Raw genomic sequence first — 19,905 nt, 5'->3', positions numbered from 1 at the left:
TGTTCCAAGCATGCTATCCACTTCTGCGGTTGTATTAACTGTTAACTTCACAGATGAATCACAACGGATTGCCTCTAAACAATGCAAGTGAGAAAGGCAGTGGGGAAAAAGATACTTGCCTTGTACTCCCCAGGTCTTCTGTTCTCAAAGTTTTAAAAACTTTGTTTTTAAAAAAACATTTAAAATGTTAAAAAGAGAATAAATGGGAAGTCAGCGTGCTGAGGTTTCCCAAAAGGACTGTAGGCTTTATAAATAAAGAGGTTTAAGAAAGGAAGAATGTGGATGTAACCAAATGCTTTGCAGTTTCCTGCCCAGAAAAATGACAACTTTAACCTGGGGTAACAGAAAATCATCTTGCAAGATAATACAGGGGTGTCAAACTCACTTTGTCAGGGCATCATCACATGACGTATTGGGACTTTTCCCCCCTTTGCTAAACTGGGTGTGGCCAGAGCACGACACATCCAGCCCACAGGCTGAGAGTTTGACAGCCCTGGGCTAGGAGGAATGGTAATACATAACATCAATTCCCTGTCTGGTCGCATCACACTCATGTCAGAAGAACCGAGGCGCTTCTGGGTTGAAAGGAGTAGCCGGTGACATCACATTGCCTAGGGAAAGCCCAGTTGGGGGCTCATTTCTTGTCCCCAGTAGGAGCTGGAGTGAACAATAAGAGCTCACCTTGCTCCATGGCAGCACTCAGTCTCTAACACATGCTTGCTAACCTCCAACCCAGCATCTTAACCACACAAGCCACCATGCTCCTTTCCTTCTTGTAAGCATTTATCTTCCCCTATCTCCCCCTATATTTCATGTCCCATGTCTGAAATATAGACACAGCAGCAGAAGCTTAGCTGGGTGAAAGAGGAGCTACTTCACATGCTGGAGGACCCTATTTTTAATCCAAGTAATCATCAGGAGAGTCCACCTTACCTCAGAGCAGGGCTGCGTGGAACAACCCCCTTCCCCAAACTGCCTGATTAGTCGATCATGCTGGATATTTGTAGGAGATGACCGGGACAACCCAAATGCAGAGTGAAACACGTAATCAGACTCCCCCCCCCCCCATGAATTCTGTAGACTCTTATCTAGCACCTTGACCATTACTAGATCACATTCTTGTGTACAGGTAGATTGTAATAACCTCCTAGTATTTTGAACTCAGCTCCTCTTCCTGGTTATCTGCTCCTGACATTACCATCACAGCAGAATTCACTGTTCCTTCCACTTTCCCCCTCATCTTCAAATGTCTCCCTGCACCTTGGAGCAAACTCACTTGGGTGCCTTTATGACACCCCACTCCCACCCCCATAGTCCATAAAACTAAAGTGAACAATAAGTGAAGGAGTGACTTACAACTAGTGGTATGCAGGAGCCAGCTTGTACCAGCTTGAGAAAATAGAATTGAGACGCAAGACTTAATGCATGGTGCAGGGGAAGCGGCAGAGAAGGCTACTAAACATTTATCAACATGCCAGTCCTCACAACCCATTATGTTCCTTGTCAACATTTAGCAAGTTTTACAAAATCTGATATCCTCTACAGAGCTTAACTCCAGTACATTCGTACATCTTACATTTCTTTTTTCTTTGATAAAGCCTTATTGGAAAAGCAACAGCATATTGCTGTGGGTTTTTTTCTAAGAAAAGAAAATCCATGGATACAACCTGTCATCCTCTACTTTTAGTGGAATTATTTCTCTAAGAAACAGGGATCAACTTCAGATAAATGATTCAGTCATACTCACAATTATTTATCACCCAATTCTTTCCAGTAGGCTGTCAAAAAAAGCATTTATATAATTTTTTACCAATTTGGGAATATTCAAACATATTTGTAAAAGGAAAATTATTATCTCTCATTTTTCCAGGCTGAGTGCCGGCTACCTAATATGAAGATATTTCTTACTTTCATAAGAAATAAAACTCTGAACCAAGTCAAAATTAGCAAACAAAAAGGCTTTGATCTTTGTTTTTACCTTGAAAGCCCTACTGAGAACCTCTTCTCCCCCTTTGCTTCTCAGCAAATTAACGATCACTTGTTTGCCATATTGTTCCTTCAGAAGCATCATATGCCTGTAAAAGCAGGAATAGGTCGCTTTGAGTTCATAAAATAATAGAAGCTACCTAGAATTCTTCTTAAAATACAAATGACCAATGTCAGTTATGGCCTTCTAACCACACAAGGTTTTTTTCTTTCAGAATAGCGACTGAAGAACTTGATTCCTTACTACAGTTTACGTTTTACTCCAAATGAAAAAATATTCCATATTTTAATAATCAACTATTACTTCTTACACAGAAACATTTTATAATTTTATGAGGGGGCGTACTCATTTCCCTTGTTCATGTCCATGTTTGTATTTATACCTGTTATCTTGAACATGTTTGACAAACTAAATAAAATACAAATAAATTAAATTTAACTGGATTGGTTACTTTCTGGGAGTATAAATAATTGAAATTATACAGGTAAACAAATTGTGATTAGTTTATCAGAACACCTGGTTTATTATAATAGATTCAGAGCGTTACTTGTTTCGGGGGGAGGCAGAAAGTCAAGGTACCTTAAGACTATCTTGAGTATTAAGATGCTTCTCTCAGCCATAAAACTACAATTTTATTTTATTTTTCCAATTTTACTAGAAAACGTAAGTCTTGGATACCTTCACTTGGTATCCAAGACTGTTTCAAATATTGCAGGAAATGTTAAGGCATCTATCAGTGCAAATTGCTCAGGAATCAGTACAGTAATGATGCTGCATGAAATTAACCTGATTCAATGATTTTGGAAAACAATTCTTTTGTTTGCCACTGTTAGCACCCCACAGACTAGGTTCAACCTGAGTTCCATCAGAGCCAGCAGGAGTCTTCCTCCTGCAGGCTTTGCAGCTGTCACCTCACTTTTTTAATTGCTTTCTCCTTAAGCAATTATGGATTTCTAAAACGGTGAGGGCATTTAATCTTACCAAATAATGACTCTGTCGGAGTTTTCATAAGAGTGCCAGCCATAACTCCGGGAAAATCACACAAATCTTCATAATCCATCAGAATAGGATGGACTGTTTTCAAATATTACCCATAATGGCACTTGCAGTGTAAAAAAGCTATTCCTACCCTTAAACTTCAAAAGAAAAACATTTGACGAGAGCAATGAGATGTTAACACCCATTTCAGATTATCCTCCATCTAGATAAAATAAATCCATCTACAATATGTCCTGTCCTAAGATTTGGCTGAACAATCATATAATTTTCTTCATTGTAAAGTTCTGAGTAGTTCAATATCCAAACAACTCAGCATTAGTGGTGAAGTCTCATCAAACTATAGTTCTAGGGGCTATCAGCATCCCTTACTAGGTACTTCTATTCAAATACTCCAACCGATGGAAAATCTATAGACGGGAACTGAGATTTCCACTGTATAGTCTCTGTCCAAATTTTCCACTTAAGAGTGCAGCTATGTCTCTTGTGAATTAAAAAAGTGTCAACAACATGATATTCTCCTAAACAAAGGTTACTCCTTCCCATCTGTTATGGGTAACAGAATGCCACCCTGTTAGTTTGGAGCTACATGATTTTTAAAAAGGTTGTTTTAAAAAAAATAATTATAATGCCGTATGTTTATATTTTGTTTATTTGCTTTATATATGCCAATCAGGAGCTCAATGGAACATGCACAACGCTCTTTCCTCCCATAACAATAATTTAGTGAGGTAGATTTGGCTAAGAAAGAGCAAATGCCCAAAGGTACCAGGGAATCTGAAGGCACCCAAAATATTGACAGCTTTGTTAAAAAATATACACCTATCTTTCAACATGTCTTCTTTTTCAGATGCAGTCCTAAATGACGGATGGAAATATTCATGCAAAAGAGCAAAATGGATTTGAAAACCAAAAGACATGGCTCCATGCAAAGATTCTGAAGCATCCTACAATAAAAGCTGTAATATCAAATTCTAGGCTTCATGTTATCAGCAATACTGCAATTATTAAACCTACTTATCAAAAGCAGGAGCATTTGCCTCCAGGCCTCTGGTAAGCTTCAGATGATGGGAACCAACCTAAGAAGATAACAATAAAAAGAATAGGAAGTGATACTTTGAACATGAATCACTAGATGTCTCCCTTCTTCATTTAGAGAAAAGGGTTTCTTTATTATAGCCTAGCAACCATCTTGGTATCCACAAATGATGCCATAGAACATAGAAGGCAGATGTTATTAGAAAATGGGGATGACAAAAAATAATGATATGCAATTAATTAATCTGCCCCAAAACTTATTTCCAATGTTTTTCAATTTCCTTGTAAACTTAAAATTGCTTGCCTCACTAATATATTTTAATTTTTTTATTATACTAAATTAATTAACAAAAATATGATTGCATTTACAATATGACCACTTATAAAGGTAACTAACGTACTCATTTCTGTATTCCTGAATCCCAAACTCAAATATGCACATGTATAAATCCATTCCATGTGAAGGACTACATCTCTAATACAGTCCCTCCAAAAAGGATGGCAACTTGTGTTCTATTTAGAGTTTAAGGCCAGAAATGTTGACATGCCAAATGTAAAGGAGACTTTCAGTATAGCAGTAAATTTTACTTTAGATATTCATGATTTATGCTAATTACCTGCAATCCAGGTTGCTCCCAGAATAATGGAACTGAACCTCTGATTTGAACAAAGGAAGAAACATCCATGTCCAAATAAATAGTCTGAAAAGATTAAAAAATAGCATATATTTAGATTAATGTAATTAATTACAAGTAGTGCTCATTTAACATCTGCTGGTTTAGCAACCGGTTTAAATTAGGATGGGTGTCCACTGAATGAGATTACTTACAAGCGATTTTTGTAGTTGTGGCTGTTACACGTCTCCATGATCTTGTGATTGTGACTTGGGTGCTCATCTTGCAATTACAACATTGCAGTATCCCACTGTCATGTGATCTTTATTTGCAACCTACACTACTATCTTCCAACAAAGTTAATAGTGAAACTGGAAGGAGGTAGTATATGGTGATCATATGACGGTAGGATGTTGTAACCGTGATTTGCCTACAATAGCAACTGGGAACTCTCGAAACTGCTATCTTAAGTCAGAGTGGTCATGTGCTGTCATGCCTGCATCACTTAGTGACAGAGTTCCTGGTTTTAATTACCATTAGTAAGAGAAGGGTGCCTATATTAAATTGTTTTAAACACTGACTAGAAGTCAATTTATCTAAATTTTAAGATATTTTTAAATTCACAAAATAACAATAAAATTAAAATTAATATAGTACTACTATAAGCAGCTTAAAATGTTGAGAAAACTTAGAAAATGTATTATTTAAAAACATTTTAAAAACACATTTGGCTCTAACCAATACACCATGTTCAGAGCTTCAGTTCTATTTATGCAGTAATAACATGCACTCATTTCATACAAAAAATATTTTGTTTATAAATTATAGAATACAAAAAATGACAGCCAGCCTATAGGTGTATCATATTTTCAAGATATCATCTTTATATTTGGCTTCTGTTAAATGTATACTTGGTATCTAATGACAATCTGTATAGAACTTTCCCTTTGAGATAGTAGCCAGAACTGTGTAGGCTGTTTTAGGTATGATTGTGCCATAAAATTAAATAAATACATCATGCTATAATTTCTTTCCTAATAATCCTAGTCATATTTTGCCTTTTTTACACAACTTTTTCAGTCTATTCAACACAATCTGAAACTACCTTTTCTAAAAAGATAATATGATTTTTGTCTAATGCGTAATATATCACTTTATGCTGGACTATATTATTTATTAGTTCATTCAATTTGTAGGTTCTCCCATCTCAATAAAATCCAGAAGAAAATAAAAACACAATAATACAAAAATTAAGGAATATGGCAGCCAATAATAAGTCATACATCACAGCTGCTAAACTAATAAAGAAACAAGTCCCTGCATATACCCAGGCCCAGGACTGATCTTTAATTACGTAATCAATTAAGACTAAACAACCTTAATTGAGAAATTAGTCATTCTATGTCCCATTTTCTAAGTAGGATCAGAAATGGTTAGTGGCTGTTTGGGAACCATCAAAAATCTCACGGCTTTTAGGTAAGATACAGAAGTCAAGCAAATGTCCCAGAAGGCGGCAATATCAAGTTATTTCCATATGATTGCTAAACAAATCATATTCCATATGATTCCCAAACTGATTTGAAGAAAATGATTACCAGTATTTTTATGCAACTAACTCCTGCTGGTGCTAATACTGGTATCAAGGATATTTTTAATGAGGAATTAAGCTGTGTGGGATGCAATTTTTAATTTAATTCCTGCTGCAAAATTCCTTCTCCCTACTTTTCACTCTGCATGCTACTTTGTTCAGGTATCCAGTACCACCACTTCTTTGGATTCTGTTTTTGTAGCAAATGAGCTAAAAGATCAACAGCTGACTTCAGTTTAAAAAGCGAAGAGACTTCAAATTGTTTTGTTTTTCTTTGCTAATGCAATGAGTCATCAGGGGAGAGGGGGGGGTAGGGGTGGAGGGGGGAGGGGGGAGGGGGGAGGGGGAGGGAGGGATGAGTCACAGCAAAACTGAAATACTAAAAGAGTAGCTCCAAGACCATTTATTCATAGAAGAGCTTTCAGGAAATAAAACTAATTGTTTATTTTCTTCTTTAAACTGGAGGAAACCCTGCAGTGTAAATGGGTCAGGATAGCTACAATCCTGGGGTATAATTAATTTATGAATGAGCAGAGCCAATATGACACAGTGAACTATTTTTTTCCACTGTATTAGAAACAGTCAAGTTATTGCTTCATTGGTAATTATCTACTAGTCTAATAGCAAAGCAAAATCATTTTCTTTTCAGCCCTAATATTTTATGTTCCAGCCCGTTCTTAAGTTTAATACCATTTTTATATACATATTATTATAAAGAAGTGCTAATGTTAAGTAGCTGATTCTCAATGGCTTGTTATCACCTCAAATCTGTTACTAAGGATACAAGTAGTCCTCAAGTTACGACAGCAATTGGGACTGGGATTTTCATTTCTAAGCAATGTGGTTGTAAAATATAATGCCACATGACAACATCACTTAGCAACAGCAACTCTGGCAGTCTCGGTTGCTGTCATAACCAAAAGGCCACCAGGTCAGGATCAAACATGATCATGGCTTCTGACTTACTGACAGCTTCCCCATTGACTATGCATGGGTGAAGCTGGTAGGCGATATCGGAATTTGTAATAATATGACCACAAGGACACCATATATGACAGAACTTCTAGAGCAAGTCATAAGTACCATTTGTCCAATGCCCAACATATTTTATGGAAGTCAAAGCTATTCCTATGATCTGTGACTGCTTATGCAGTTAAGATATAATGGAAGAGATTTCATCCAATACCTACAAATGAGATTCTCAGAAGGAAATAGCAATAGCACTTAGACTTCTATACCGCTTCATAGTGTTTTTACAGCCTTCTCTAAGCAGTTCACAGAGTCAGCATATTGCCCCCAACAATATGGGGCCCCATTTTACCCATCTTGGAAGGATGGAAGGCTGAGTCAAATGGAGGGATACCAATAGTTTTGGCTAGGGCTGTGTATTAGAAGGAACAAAAAGTCAGAGAAATTCTGAAAACCCCATGCTTCTCTTCTGTCCCTTGCTGCTTTAGAAAATACCTCATTTCACACTTAATTATTTAGTGACATGGATCTTCTCCTGCCACTTACCTGCTCCGTCTCAACAAAGTTAGAAACATGACCATCATCATTGACTCCTCGTATGTGAAACCGGGCACCAGCTCGCTCACAACTAATCCGGGAGATGAGGCAGGCTTTTGCCTTCTTGTGAGAGGCGTAAAGAGTACGAATGTCCACCACACCACAAATCACTTTTAGTAGCCAGTCTGAACAGTTCACCTGATAGTGTTTAAAAGGGACATGCAATAGCTGGTTCCTGTAAGCAGGACATAAAGAAAGATCATGTATGTGCAACACACATATGTGTACATTTTATGTTTATAACTGTATTTCTATAGCCAAATCTAGATCTCTCTCTTTAGCGGTTTTAATATGTTTTCCCTGTGCAGTTTATAAATTTTTAAAACCCCAGTACATAAGGTAACAAATGATTTCCTAACCAGGCCAAAAAAAAAAAACCAGCACCGCAGGTAAACAGAGATAGCTAGTAAGTCACAAAAGGAAGGAAGTTTAACGGCATGATTTTAAAGTGTTGGTTATGACCTGAACTTTAAATAAGTGTTTGTTGTTCACTGTTTCCCTGCAATAAAAACTGAGAATAAAATATTTTATTTACTTATTAGTTACCTGCTTACCTATCACCCAGAAGCTATAGTTATTCTCTTTAAAATCTCCCCAATAACTTTTTCAGGTAAGCTGAGCTATGGAAGAGAGAATTTCCAAGACTGAGCGGGGACTGGAACCTGGTTCTCACCACTATTAAGTTAGAACCATTAAACTACATCGTATTATCTCATGAATGCCACAAAAACTACCTATACTGTGCAGTAAATCTGTGTAACATGACCCATACAGCTGAATTTAGGACCTACTTAGTGTTCCTTCATCACAAATGGTAGGAAATCTAACACAAGTATTTGGGTGCTTCTGATCAATAGTTAACTGCTGGTATGTATTCAGTTTGGCACAATTGCTATATTAATGTACTAGCTGAATACCGGTGCTCCGCTACAAAACTATGTGATCGGGCTTGATAAATCAACACTTACAACTTGAAAATTAATGAGTAGTTATGATCGGCCTCTCCTCTCCCCTTCTCTCCTCAGGCTTCTCCCACAGAGGTCTCTCCTATCTTATCCTCTTCTCTCCCTCAGGCTCCTCTCCAACTCCCAGCCCGCAGGCCGGATGAGTCCTGCACTGGCCATGCCCAAGTGGCAGTTGGAACAAAGTTATTTTCAAATTGGGAGGGGGAATAGAACGTCTAACTCCTTAGCATCATATATTATTATTAATATATGATGCTAAGATCATTATTAATGATCTGCTGATCTTTTCAAAAAATCCTTTCTTACTAAGCACCTAGAAGTCAAATGGAACATACGAGCTAAATTTCAAGTTTTTAGGCTTTATGGTTCTGGAGATTTCGTGATGTCGCATGAATGGCATTTTGTTTTTATATATATAGATTTATTCTACAACTGTTCACATCACTATTTAAAACAAAATGTATGGTGAAATAATGCAATAGATTTAACAGTCATGCATGTATGATTAAACCTGTATATTGCTTCTATATGAATATACATTTATATGTTTTTATTGAAAACGATTGATCAATCAGCAAAATTAATTTATTCATTAGTTTTATATAGAAAGAAGGGCACAGCACTCTCAGAAAGGAGATTCCACCAACCTCTGTCCTAATAAGTCCTACTGTTTTTTCTTAATGCAGTCAGTGGAGACAATATAACCACATATTTCAACCTCTCTGGTTTAAATCAATGAAACTTAGCATGGGGTGCAATATACTTGTGATAACCAAGTCAAGGAAAATTGTCTCTATTAACCATGTTCAAAATATATTTAAACCTGCTATTCAATATGTGGAATTGTAAGGATCTAAGAAGAGCCTGCATGAATCAGATAATAACAATTATCTGATGGACATCATAACATCCTGATGCATCAACTCAACTCTAAGAGACCCACCCAAACATCTTAAATCAAGGCTTGAGCAATGTTCCCAAGTTTGGTACAAACCAGAAAAATGAATTTCCAGTTTGATAGCTATCATCATCTTTCTTCTGGGCTCGGATAGTGAGATCAAAGTTTGATCCTGAATTTGGCCAAGAAAAATAGAAGACCCCAGAATTCAGAAGTTTCTTCAAGGCAGAAGCACGATCTTCTTCCTTAGTTTCTTCTTGGAGGGCACAAAATTCAGTTGTTGTGATCTTGTAAACTTCGGTATCAAGGATTTTTCCCACTGATGTATAGCCTGTCACAAGAACCAGGAAATGCAAAGTGGAGTTGCCTGCAAAATGACATGTTATAGTATGGTTATATATGTATTTAATTGCTTATGATGCTCTAGGTTTTATCTACAAAGGCAGTCTATATTACATTCTTCCATTATATTTATCAGAACAACACAATGGGTCTTTCTTAGGCTGGTAATCAGGGGCTAAATTTAGGATATTTATATGTCTGGAAGTTTCTATAGGTATGAGAGAATTAAAGGCATAATTAAATTTCTAAATCTTTGGAAGTAGAACATTTATCTGTAACCATAGATATAGTAGATTCTGTCTATTCTAATAGCTGGACATTTCAAGGAGGATTGGAAATAAAGCTGAACCAGAATCTTCATGATATGGTATCATAATAAAATGTAACTTAAAAAATCTTTTCAAGACAGCTATTGAAGCCAAAATAAAAAGTATTTTGGACAACTAAAAAAAATCTAGAAAATAGTTTTGTGCAAGTCTCTCTAATGGAACCATTTTCCAACCTGGTAACTCTCAATGAAAATGTTAATGTTTAGTCACCATATTTCCCATTTTATTTGATACCCTGAGAAGAATTCCGAAGTCCCAAGATCAGGATACTATTGTGGAAAATAAACCAAGTCCTCCCTTCACATGTTCTTCCTTCTGGAATTTAAAAGCAGATTAAAATAGGCTGCAAAGATCAAAGTGCAAGAGGAAATGAAAAGATATTAATCAGGTAAACATTCCTCTTTGTCTGAAACGTAACTTTAAATCTCTTTTATCAAATGGGAGGGATAGAAGGTTTCTCCCTCTCCCCAAATGTTTACCATGTCCAATCAATAACCAGCAGAGACCCCTACTTTCTAGAAGGATGCTTTCACATGTTTTCCTATGTAAGAGTTTATTGGTAGTTCTCAACTTATCACCGTAATTGAAGCCAGAATTAACATCGTAATTTATACCAGTTTTTAATCAAGTCACTATGTAACCGAGTCTTTTTTGCTGCAATAGTTAAGTGAATGTCTATAAGAGGACAAAATCAGGATGAAGAATGTGCTATGCAGGGTTGCCAGATACATGCTTATATTGCTTAAAACAGTGACAAATAAAGCAGACATTACATCATTGTTCTTGAGGCTGCCAATGGCTTCTTTGTCTCACATTCTGAAATGAGAGTTGTAGTCTTCATTAACTATGAGCCATAATTAATAAAACCTGCCAGATAAAAATAATGCTTCTGGCAGCTGGCTCTTGGCTAAGAAGGGAGGTTCTTGAGCATTGCCATATTTTATGTGCAGAGCTTTTCAAATGTTTCCATGTTGGTGGACTAACATGGACAAAAATACAGATTTCTTCAGCATTGCATTAAAATGCTAAGAAAAAGGGTTGCCTTCTTTTTATCAAGGCATGATGGAGCCTCTGACTATAAATCTGCGTGTTTCATAATTCCTGGTCAAAGAGTGTTCCTTTAACTGCTTGCTGAGTTTTCATCTATTTTCTATATCATCTCACTAACAGAAACAAAACATGCACATTTGAGAGCTTATCAAAACAAAGTATATGTGAAGAAATCTTTAAGCTATTAGTCATATTACAGCAGTGAGACCATCACAGCAGTGATTTCCCTCCAATTTATTCCCGCTAAAGCAGTAGGTTACAAAAATAAAAGCAGTAACTTTGGTGAAACAAATCTTATTTTCAAATTTGTATTAGAACACATGGTAAGATGGATGTTTAAAAAACTGAAATAATTATTCCATACTGTACCGGTAGTCCTTGACCACAACTGAGCCCCCAAATTTCTATTGCTAAGCATGGTAGTTGTTAAGTTAGATTTGTCCCATTTTATAGCAGTTGTTAAGCAAATCAGCGCAGTTGTTAAGGGATTCATGAGGTCATTCAGCGAATCTGGGTTTCCCCATTGATTTTGTTTCTCAGAAGGTTGGCTGGGAAGATCACAAAAGGTTATCACATGACCCCAGAACAGTGCAACTGTCTTAAATGCATGCCTGGTGGCAAGTGCAAATTTTGATCACATAACCATGGGGATGCTGCAATTGTCGTAAGTGTGAAAAACAGTCAAATGTCAACTTTTTCACTGCTGTTCTAAATGAATGTTCACTAAATGAATGGTTGTAAGTCAAGGACTACCTGTAACCATTTCTCTTTAACCTAACAAAGAACAACACTGACATTTTCATTAGCAATAATGAATCAATGAATAATATTGATGGTTCTTTTTTATCTGATTATTATTGCATAATATTAAATGATTACATACCAGATTTTAACTGCAGCTCGCCTAAGCATCCATAAGCATCCATAAGCTTCTCATATTGCCCTTTAATTTCTTCTTTTTCTTCAAATGCTGAGGAAATCACATAGTAAAAGTCATCAATTCTTGCTTTCTTGCAATCACTCTATGGCAATGTAATAAGCCAAGGTGGCGCAGTGGTTAAATGCAGCACTGCAGGCTACTGCTAGATCAGCAGTTCAGCGGTTCAAATCTCACCGGCTCAGGGTTGACTCAGCCTTCCATCCTTCCGAGGTGGGTAAAATGAGGACCCAGATTGTTGGGGGCAATATGCTGACTCTCTGTAAACCGCTTAGAGAGGCCTGAAAGGCCTATGAAGCGGTATATAAGTCTACTGCTATTGCTATTGCTATAAGCCAACTAAAAGCAGCGTGTTTCTTAGGGCTATGCAAATAAATAGAAGGGATGCTTGGATTGTGACATCAGGGAAGTCAAAAACACTCTTTGCTTTGCTGACTGTTCTGGATTTGCACATACCAGTTCAGATGACTGGGGAAGAACTGGTCATGCTCAACTTTCAGCATTTCAAGGAGTGGAATATAGCTTTTGATATTAAAACAACAAAAATTCTTCCAAATGAAGCTTATGATTGGTTGGTTGGTTATTTATTTATTGGCTGGCTGACTAGCCATCTGGCCTTGCCTGTGTACCTGTGAGCCAATTTTGATTCCTTGCCTGGACAAGTCTCTGCATTTTTCTTGGGAACATTTTCAGAAGTGGTTTGCCATTGTCTTTTCCCTAACACCGAGAGAGAATGTCCCAAATTCATCCAACTGGCTCCAGGCCTTAAGGATGGACTAGAAATCATAGTCTCCTGATTTCTAACCTGGTTGTTTTAATTATTACATCAAAATGGTTATTTATTTATTTATTACTGATACTTATACGCCGACCAATTTCCCAAATTATACAGAAATAAAAGAAAAAAGAAAAAGATGCAAAGCACATTATATAGAAATTAACGTTCCATAATATGTTATATCAGCCAAAATGTATTAACCCTAACTTTGTGAACTAAGCCATTTGCTACCTAGGCTGCATCAAATATACCACTAGGATATAATTAAATAAATCATATTAAGTCATAGTAAATTCAGTCTTAAAGTAGCCATCACCTGAAGTTATTTTTGTAGTATAGCTAAAATTTGGGAATTCAAAGACTGCAGAGTAATTGTGGACAGAGAGAAGAGGATGGAATCTACTGTATTTCCCCGAAAATAAAACAGAATCTTATTTTCTTTGACTCCCGAAATAAGTACTTGGCCTTATTTTTGGGGAGGTCTTATTATTTTTGAGGTCCAGAAGGCGGTGAGCGTGGTCACCTCATGCTATGTTGCAATATTTTCGGGGAGGGCTTATTTTCAGGGGAGGGGTTATTTTAGCGCATGCGTGCAAAAGCCCAATTGTGCTTATTATCCCGGAGGTATTATTTTCAGGGAAACAGGGTAGTGGGAGAATGAAACTAGTGTACAAAAATATTGAAAATAGTAAGTAGCCTTAACAGAGAAAAGAACCATAAATAGAAAGATTAATTTGGTTGAAATTTAATTAATCAACATTTCCAGGTGTGAAATTCTACTAGTTGAATTGCTGAATGTTAGTCATAAATAATAAAATCAGGGAGTAACGCTCAAGAGGCAATAATTGCATTAAAGGATATAAAAAGTTAAATGTTAACTCCCTTGACTTAAACTCAATTCCAGGAGACTATGAGGACAATAAAATAGACTTGTTTTGTCCAAAGTTTTTTGGGGGGATATTTTTCTAATTTTCTAGAGTATTTTTATGGCACTTGGATTTCCTGAGACACCCATCAAAGTATCAAGCAGATGACTCTTTTATTTGTTAAAAGATTATTGTTCTCCTAACAGTGAGAACAATTAACCAGTGGAATGGTTTGCCTTCAGAAGTTGTGGGTGATCCATCACTGGAGGCCTTTAAGAAGATACTGGACAGCCATTGTCTGAAATGGCATAGGATCTTCTGCTTGAGCAGGGAGTTAGACTGAAAGACCTCCAAGGTCCCTTCCAACTCTGTTATTCTGTTATTTTGTTAATTTCTGCCAATTGCTTAGTTATTTTAAGTGTTACCTGGGATCAGTAGGAAGATATACTAGCTATAGACCTAATAAAGAGCTAATGCTAGTGAACCCCTATTTTGAAGTGTGGGGAAAAAGAGTCTGTAATTGACAAAAGTCCACTATATATAAAAGTGGAATATTGTGACTTAATGTCATTTTTTGGAATGACACAAATGATATCATTAGCATGATGATCTCATAATGTAGATAACATCACACAGTTTCTGTAATTACATTTTTACATGGTGGAAATTTGTTCTGTTGCATCCATTGTACCATGGTCCAGTAAATTGAGCCTTCGCTATAATGAATTTACCCTAGTTCTTAAAAATTCTGCAAAACACATTGAGTAGCAAGGAATTTTCTGTAAACTAGGATTTTTTTGGTAATATGAAGCTAACAGAATAAATAGTTTAATTCTCTGCAAGGTTTCATATTTGTGAAAGTGCACTCAGCAGACATGCACTGACATCACACAATCAAGATATTTAATTCTTTATTAGACAAAGGAATTACGGTACTGTAGCCACAGGCCACAGTGGAACTATACAAATAAAGTGAATAACATGACATTCAGAAATGTATAAGAAGTTTAAGAATGTAAGTAATTTTCTAACTTTGCCATTTCACAATTCATGGAGAAAAGAGATTGAGAGTCCAAGTTCATTCTCCTAGTCTGCATTAGCAAACAGAAATATATTTAAAACAACGTGAACACTGATTGCAGAAAGAAAAGTATATCCTACCAACAAGACAAACACCAAGATTTAAATAACGGAAGAGTAAATGCAAACTACATTTTAAACAAAGCAAAATTAATATGATTACAGTTAAGGAACAAAAGCTTGATGCTCATGAATGCACTGGTTATAACAACAGTTCCAGAGGTAGTAAATTACTATCGGTAGTAAGCAGTGGTGTTCGGGATCCCGTTGCAACTGGTACGGTTACAACAGGGCCCGGCGTCTTCCACATGAACGCACACAGTGTGCGTGCGCACGCATCCTACCCTCATGCCTCTGTGAGGCTCCGCGACATTCCAGCTGCTCAGCGGAGCGTTGCACAAGCGCTGTACACGCCGTGTGAGGAAGCGCCAAAGAGTTTAAAGACAGGTAAGAACGGGCAGGTGGATGGGTGGGCCCTCTGGAGCACCATACCAGAACGGTACCTGGTGCCCTGGGCAGGCACTGGTACACCTGTACCAGGGCGTACTGCCTGCAACCCACCACTGGTAGTAAGGGGAAAGGACTAAGTCAGAAGAAATTTCTTATAGGAAGCTACCTGGAATTCTCAAGAACATCTGCTTCCCAGGCAAGGAATGCACAACTCTAGGTCTGAACCAAGCTTCCCTGAAGAGAGAGGTTTCTTTTTGCATGTGGCTAAAAGGCAGATGTTGAACAAGGTTGAAATTTTTTTTATCTTTTGAGTTAATTCTCCAAGAGGAAGGAGAAGCAGTCAGCTAAGTATTGGCTCTAATCGAGCCTGAATCTCTGAAAAAATGTTGCAATTAAAAAAAAAATACCACATTTTATGGAAATGACTGACAGACCTTGACTTCAGGCATCAGTTCATATTAGGAAATAAGTAACAAATAGAGGTAGAAATATGGCATAAAGTATTTTTAAAAAAAAATATATGTATTTATCATAATTTCTTCATACCTTGGAGCAAAGCACCAGTCAAGGTGGAAGTTCCTGTTTATCTAGTAAGTCAAAAATATATTTTTGTGCTGTAAATTAATTCTATAATAATATTTTCACGTAATTTTTGCTTTTTAATATGATGTGACAACACATGCTATAGTTAAAAGTCCTGCCCAAGGAGAGCTGGAATTTCCTTCTCTGTTAAGTTGAGGATGACAAATTACACCTCACTACAGTGGTATGATACAGGACTGTAATTGTAAAGTTACTTCATGTTAGCAAAGAAAGGCTAGGATTAGATCTCTAAATTAGACTTCAACTCTCTGCATTGGCTCATTTTTGAATAGATACTCATAGAACTATATTATTGAAGTTTAAATCCTCTTAAAACTTCCAAGATGAAACAAGCTGCACCAATGTCTAGATATCGAGAGATGCTTTTTAAGATTTCTAAACAATTATAGTACACTAAACTCCAGTAGATCAAGAAGGCAATAATAATGAAGCAGAACAGGGGTGTCCACAGGATGTGGGATAGAGTCAAAATAGTGGCCATAGCAACAAAGATTGAAGTCCTACCTCACCATATCAGAGAGTGATGCCTGCCCCACCCCTCTGTGTGTACAAAGGGAGTGGGATTTTGAACTTGCTGCTTTCATTTACTTTTTTGATAAGCACTCTTTCCTTCCACAGACACACAGCTGTAAATCAAGATGGGAGTGTAATTCTTCAGGGACTCCAGAGTAAAGCAGGATGGATTCAAGAAAGGGGAGAGAAGGACAAAGAAAAAAAAGTATTTTAAGGCACATCTCGAGTCCCAGTTTGCTGGGAACCCATGCAAGAGCATTTAGTGTGGTGCATCCATGTGGTTGTTGTGAGCGTTGGAGGCTGGAATAAATAGGCTTTCAATCTAACACAGCTTATCAGTTTTTAAAATGTAATCGGTTTTAAAATATGAATAATATGTGCTTTGTTGATAAAATAAATAGATCATCAATGTCTTTCTTATGCATTATCAGTGTAAAAGTTATGCATGCCAAGTTTTGTATATGACATTTTGCGAAAGGCAATACATATGAAAATCTGGTGGTGTTGCTTTGCATGGTTGCATTACTTTCTGTTTTGGCCTATAGACCAAAGCTGTAGAGTTAGTGATGGGAGAATTATCTAGCACCTGGCTTTAAGTGGGCCTCTTGGAGCTTCAATTGCTTTTTTTATTGACCTCATTTTCAATAACAATAATCAGTTGAATCAAAGAGGATGGCATGAAGGAGTGACAATAAGGTATTGAACATTTACAGAATCTCTCATATTGTTTCTAGGAAGCATAATGCAAATGAATTTCTGAAGACAAGCTGCCACTTGTTATATTAAATTCACACCTAACTAACCATATCATTTTATCAATTGTGAAACAACTTCTGTAATTAATAAAATGTATGACAGCAAGGAAGAACTCATGCTATTAAGAAATGTGGATGCCTCAAGCTACCAATACTGTCTGTCCTGAAGCACTGGTTATTTAATTTTGTCCGGTAATGTTGACTGTTTATTCTCCATGAAAGAATACAAGTAAGATTTCCTGAACTGGTGCAAAGTTACCTATGTGCCACTGTTGAAACTGGAGGAAAAAATATATTCTTGTTCATTCTTGAAAGGTCTTGAGCCCTTCCCCCTGTAATAAGATATGATCGCAATCATGACTTACATGGTATTGAAAAGGAGATGGCCCACAACTATTGGCAATCAACTACTGCCCAAAAATATACCAGACAGAACCTCCCAAATCAGTGATGATTGAATAAAGAATCAATTAAGATTCTGGTAATAATGAAAATTATATCCCAAAAATGCTTTTTCAAGAGGCAACTGAACTTTCTTATTTTTATTTGAAGACTTTTTGAGAAGCGAAAAGTCTTCAAAGAAAAACAAGAAAGTCCAGTTGCCTCTTGAAAAAAGCACCCTTTCTGTGGATAACCTCCATAGAAAAATAAAAATTATATTTTCATATCCTACTGTAATGAAAGCAATGAAAAAAATGGGACTATGATTAAGTAATGACAACAGGAAAATTAACAGCGAAGACACTAATGGGGTGGATAAATTTTGTCTTTTAGAATTGACTATTAAGAGTTCAGAAACAACAGCCAAGAAATATCCCACAATTAATTTACAAAAAGAAAGAAATATGCAACAGATCAGCACTTGGTAGAGAAACAATGAAGGCCTTGCATAAACAAGTCAAATGCACACCTATAACATTACAATAGATTATACATGCAGTGCAACACTAGGTGGATGTGAAAATTGGACTTCTGCAATTGGACTGTTTACTACTACTTTTGAAAGTTGGTATAGATAGAATGCCTACTACTACTTTTGAAAGTTGGTATTGGAGAGGATGTTTAGAGTACCATGGACAACCAAGGAAACAAAACCAACCCCCCCCCCCCAAAAAAAAAACCCCTCAAACACTAGTTTGCGTAGAATTGTGCAAAGGCCTGCAGTTCCCTTGAGACAGTGGTGTATTAACCATTAAGCAAACTAAGGACAAGCTAAGAGCACCAGGCCCAAGGGGCACCACAAAGTTGTGAGGAGGGGGGGCACCAAGATTTGTCAGCGCTTAGGGTACCAGTGAGCCTTAATCTGCCACCGCCTTGACAAGCTGGGAAAAATGGAAGGAAGGCGACCAGCATCAAGGCAAGCACCACTCAAGAGATGGAAAAGGCCAGGTTGAACAGAGCATGCTGGAAGAAGCCCATCCATTGCTAAGAGCATGCTCTGATTTGACTAATCGATCAATCAACCAACCAAATCCTTCTGTCACGGTTGGCTGTCTTGGAAACTGGAAAGCAGACAGGGTGGCCCATTGGTCTGAAAGACCTCGCCTCCTTCCTTCAAAGTTTGCCAGCCAAAGCAACTGTAGGATGGTTGCGTCCAGAGTACTACGCGGGCAAACACGTACACACCCACCCACCACCACCACCCTTGGTGCGAGGCACTTACTGAGGGTGGCTGTCGTGCCGGCTTCCAGCAGCAGGCAATCCGGGCGGCCCCGCGCCTCCAGTAGGGCGCTGGGAGTGGGCTCATGCTTCCACAGCAGCCTCAGCCCTTTGCTCAGCGCCATGGAGGCTTTTGCCCATCAGGTGGAAGGGGGGGAACCAAAGCAGCCGGGTTACAAATTGCTCCGGAGCAGCGGCTCCCGCTTCGAGGTTTTGTCTCCCGCTCCAAAATAAAAATTAAATTAAATTAAAAACCACACAAAAATTAACTTTCCCCAAAAAGCCGGCTCCAGGGGCGCACCGCCGCCTCAGCTGGTAGAAGTGAGAAGGAGTCAGACGCTTTTCAACTTGATCCAAAACCAAAAGTTGGGAAGGAGAAGAGACGGGGATTAACCCCGAACAAAAAAAGAAAGGCTCGCCGACCGTCTCCTCTTCTGCCCCGCTTTTCGTGGGGACTGGCGAGAGCCCTTGGTGGCCACAGCGGCGCCTTTTGCCAGGCCAGATTCCAGCTGATCGGTGCCTTCGCAGACGCTAGTCTGGCTCTCCTAGTCCCCAAACTCGGCCGGGAGGGCCGGAGGAGGAAAGGAATGGAGGTTCCTTCGGCGGGAGGGGGCTTGGAAAGGCTCCCCCCTTTCCCGCAAGTTCTTGCACAATTTCCGGAGTTTCTGGTTCCTTGTAGGAAAACTGCTCGCTCTCTGCCGCGACCGGCCAGGGCGGAGACCTCGTTTTGCTCCCCACCCCACCCCTGTACAGTAGAAACTTTCTGGAAGACTTCGAGATGTGGTCACCGCCTCTTTTCGCCTCCTCGGGGGACAGGTGAGCGCCCTCCCTCAGGGGGCGTTGAGGTTAAGCTCCCGGTTCCCACCCCCAAGGAAAGGCGGAGGCAGTGCT

The 19,905-nt window shown here is 38.1% G+C and overlaps 1 protein-coding gene across 1 annotated transcript in view; it reads right to left on the bottom strand.

Moving 5' to 3' along the window:
- Positions 1-19,905, bottom strand: part of SYNJ2 (synaptojanin 2) — a 54,705-nt gene extending 34,800 nt beyond the window's left edge. Inside the window, exons 1-7 of the mRNA XM_032216358.1 lie at positions 19,019-19,905; positions 12,257-12,343; positions 9,749-10,019; positions 7,739-7,964; positions 4,639-4,722; positions 4,001-4,062; positions 1,979-2,075 (exon numbers count right to left, since the gene is read on the bottom strand). Of these exons, the coding sequence (XP_032072249.1) occupies positions 1,979-2,075; positions 4,001-4,062; positions 4,639-4,722; positions 7,739-7,964; positions 9,749-10,019; positions 12,257-12,343; positions 19,019-19,139 (948 nt within the window). The 5' untranslated portion in view covers positions 19,140-19,905. The remainder of the gene's footprint in view (positions 1-1,978; positions 2,076-4,000; positions 4,063-4,638; positions 4,723-7,738; positions 7,965-9,748; positions 10,020-12,256; positions 12,344-19,018) is intronic.

The sequence above is a fragment of the Thamnophis elegans genome, chromosome 4, assembly GCF_009769535.1.
Source record: "Thamnophis elegans isolate rThaEle1 chromosome 4, rThaEle1.pri, whole genome shotgun sequence".
Lineage (NCBI taxonomy): Eukaryota > Metazoa > Chordata > Lepidosauria > Squamata > Colubridae > Thamnophis > Thamnophis elegans.
This window is presented reverse-complemented; position numbering and strand designations above follow the sequence as displayed.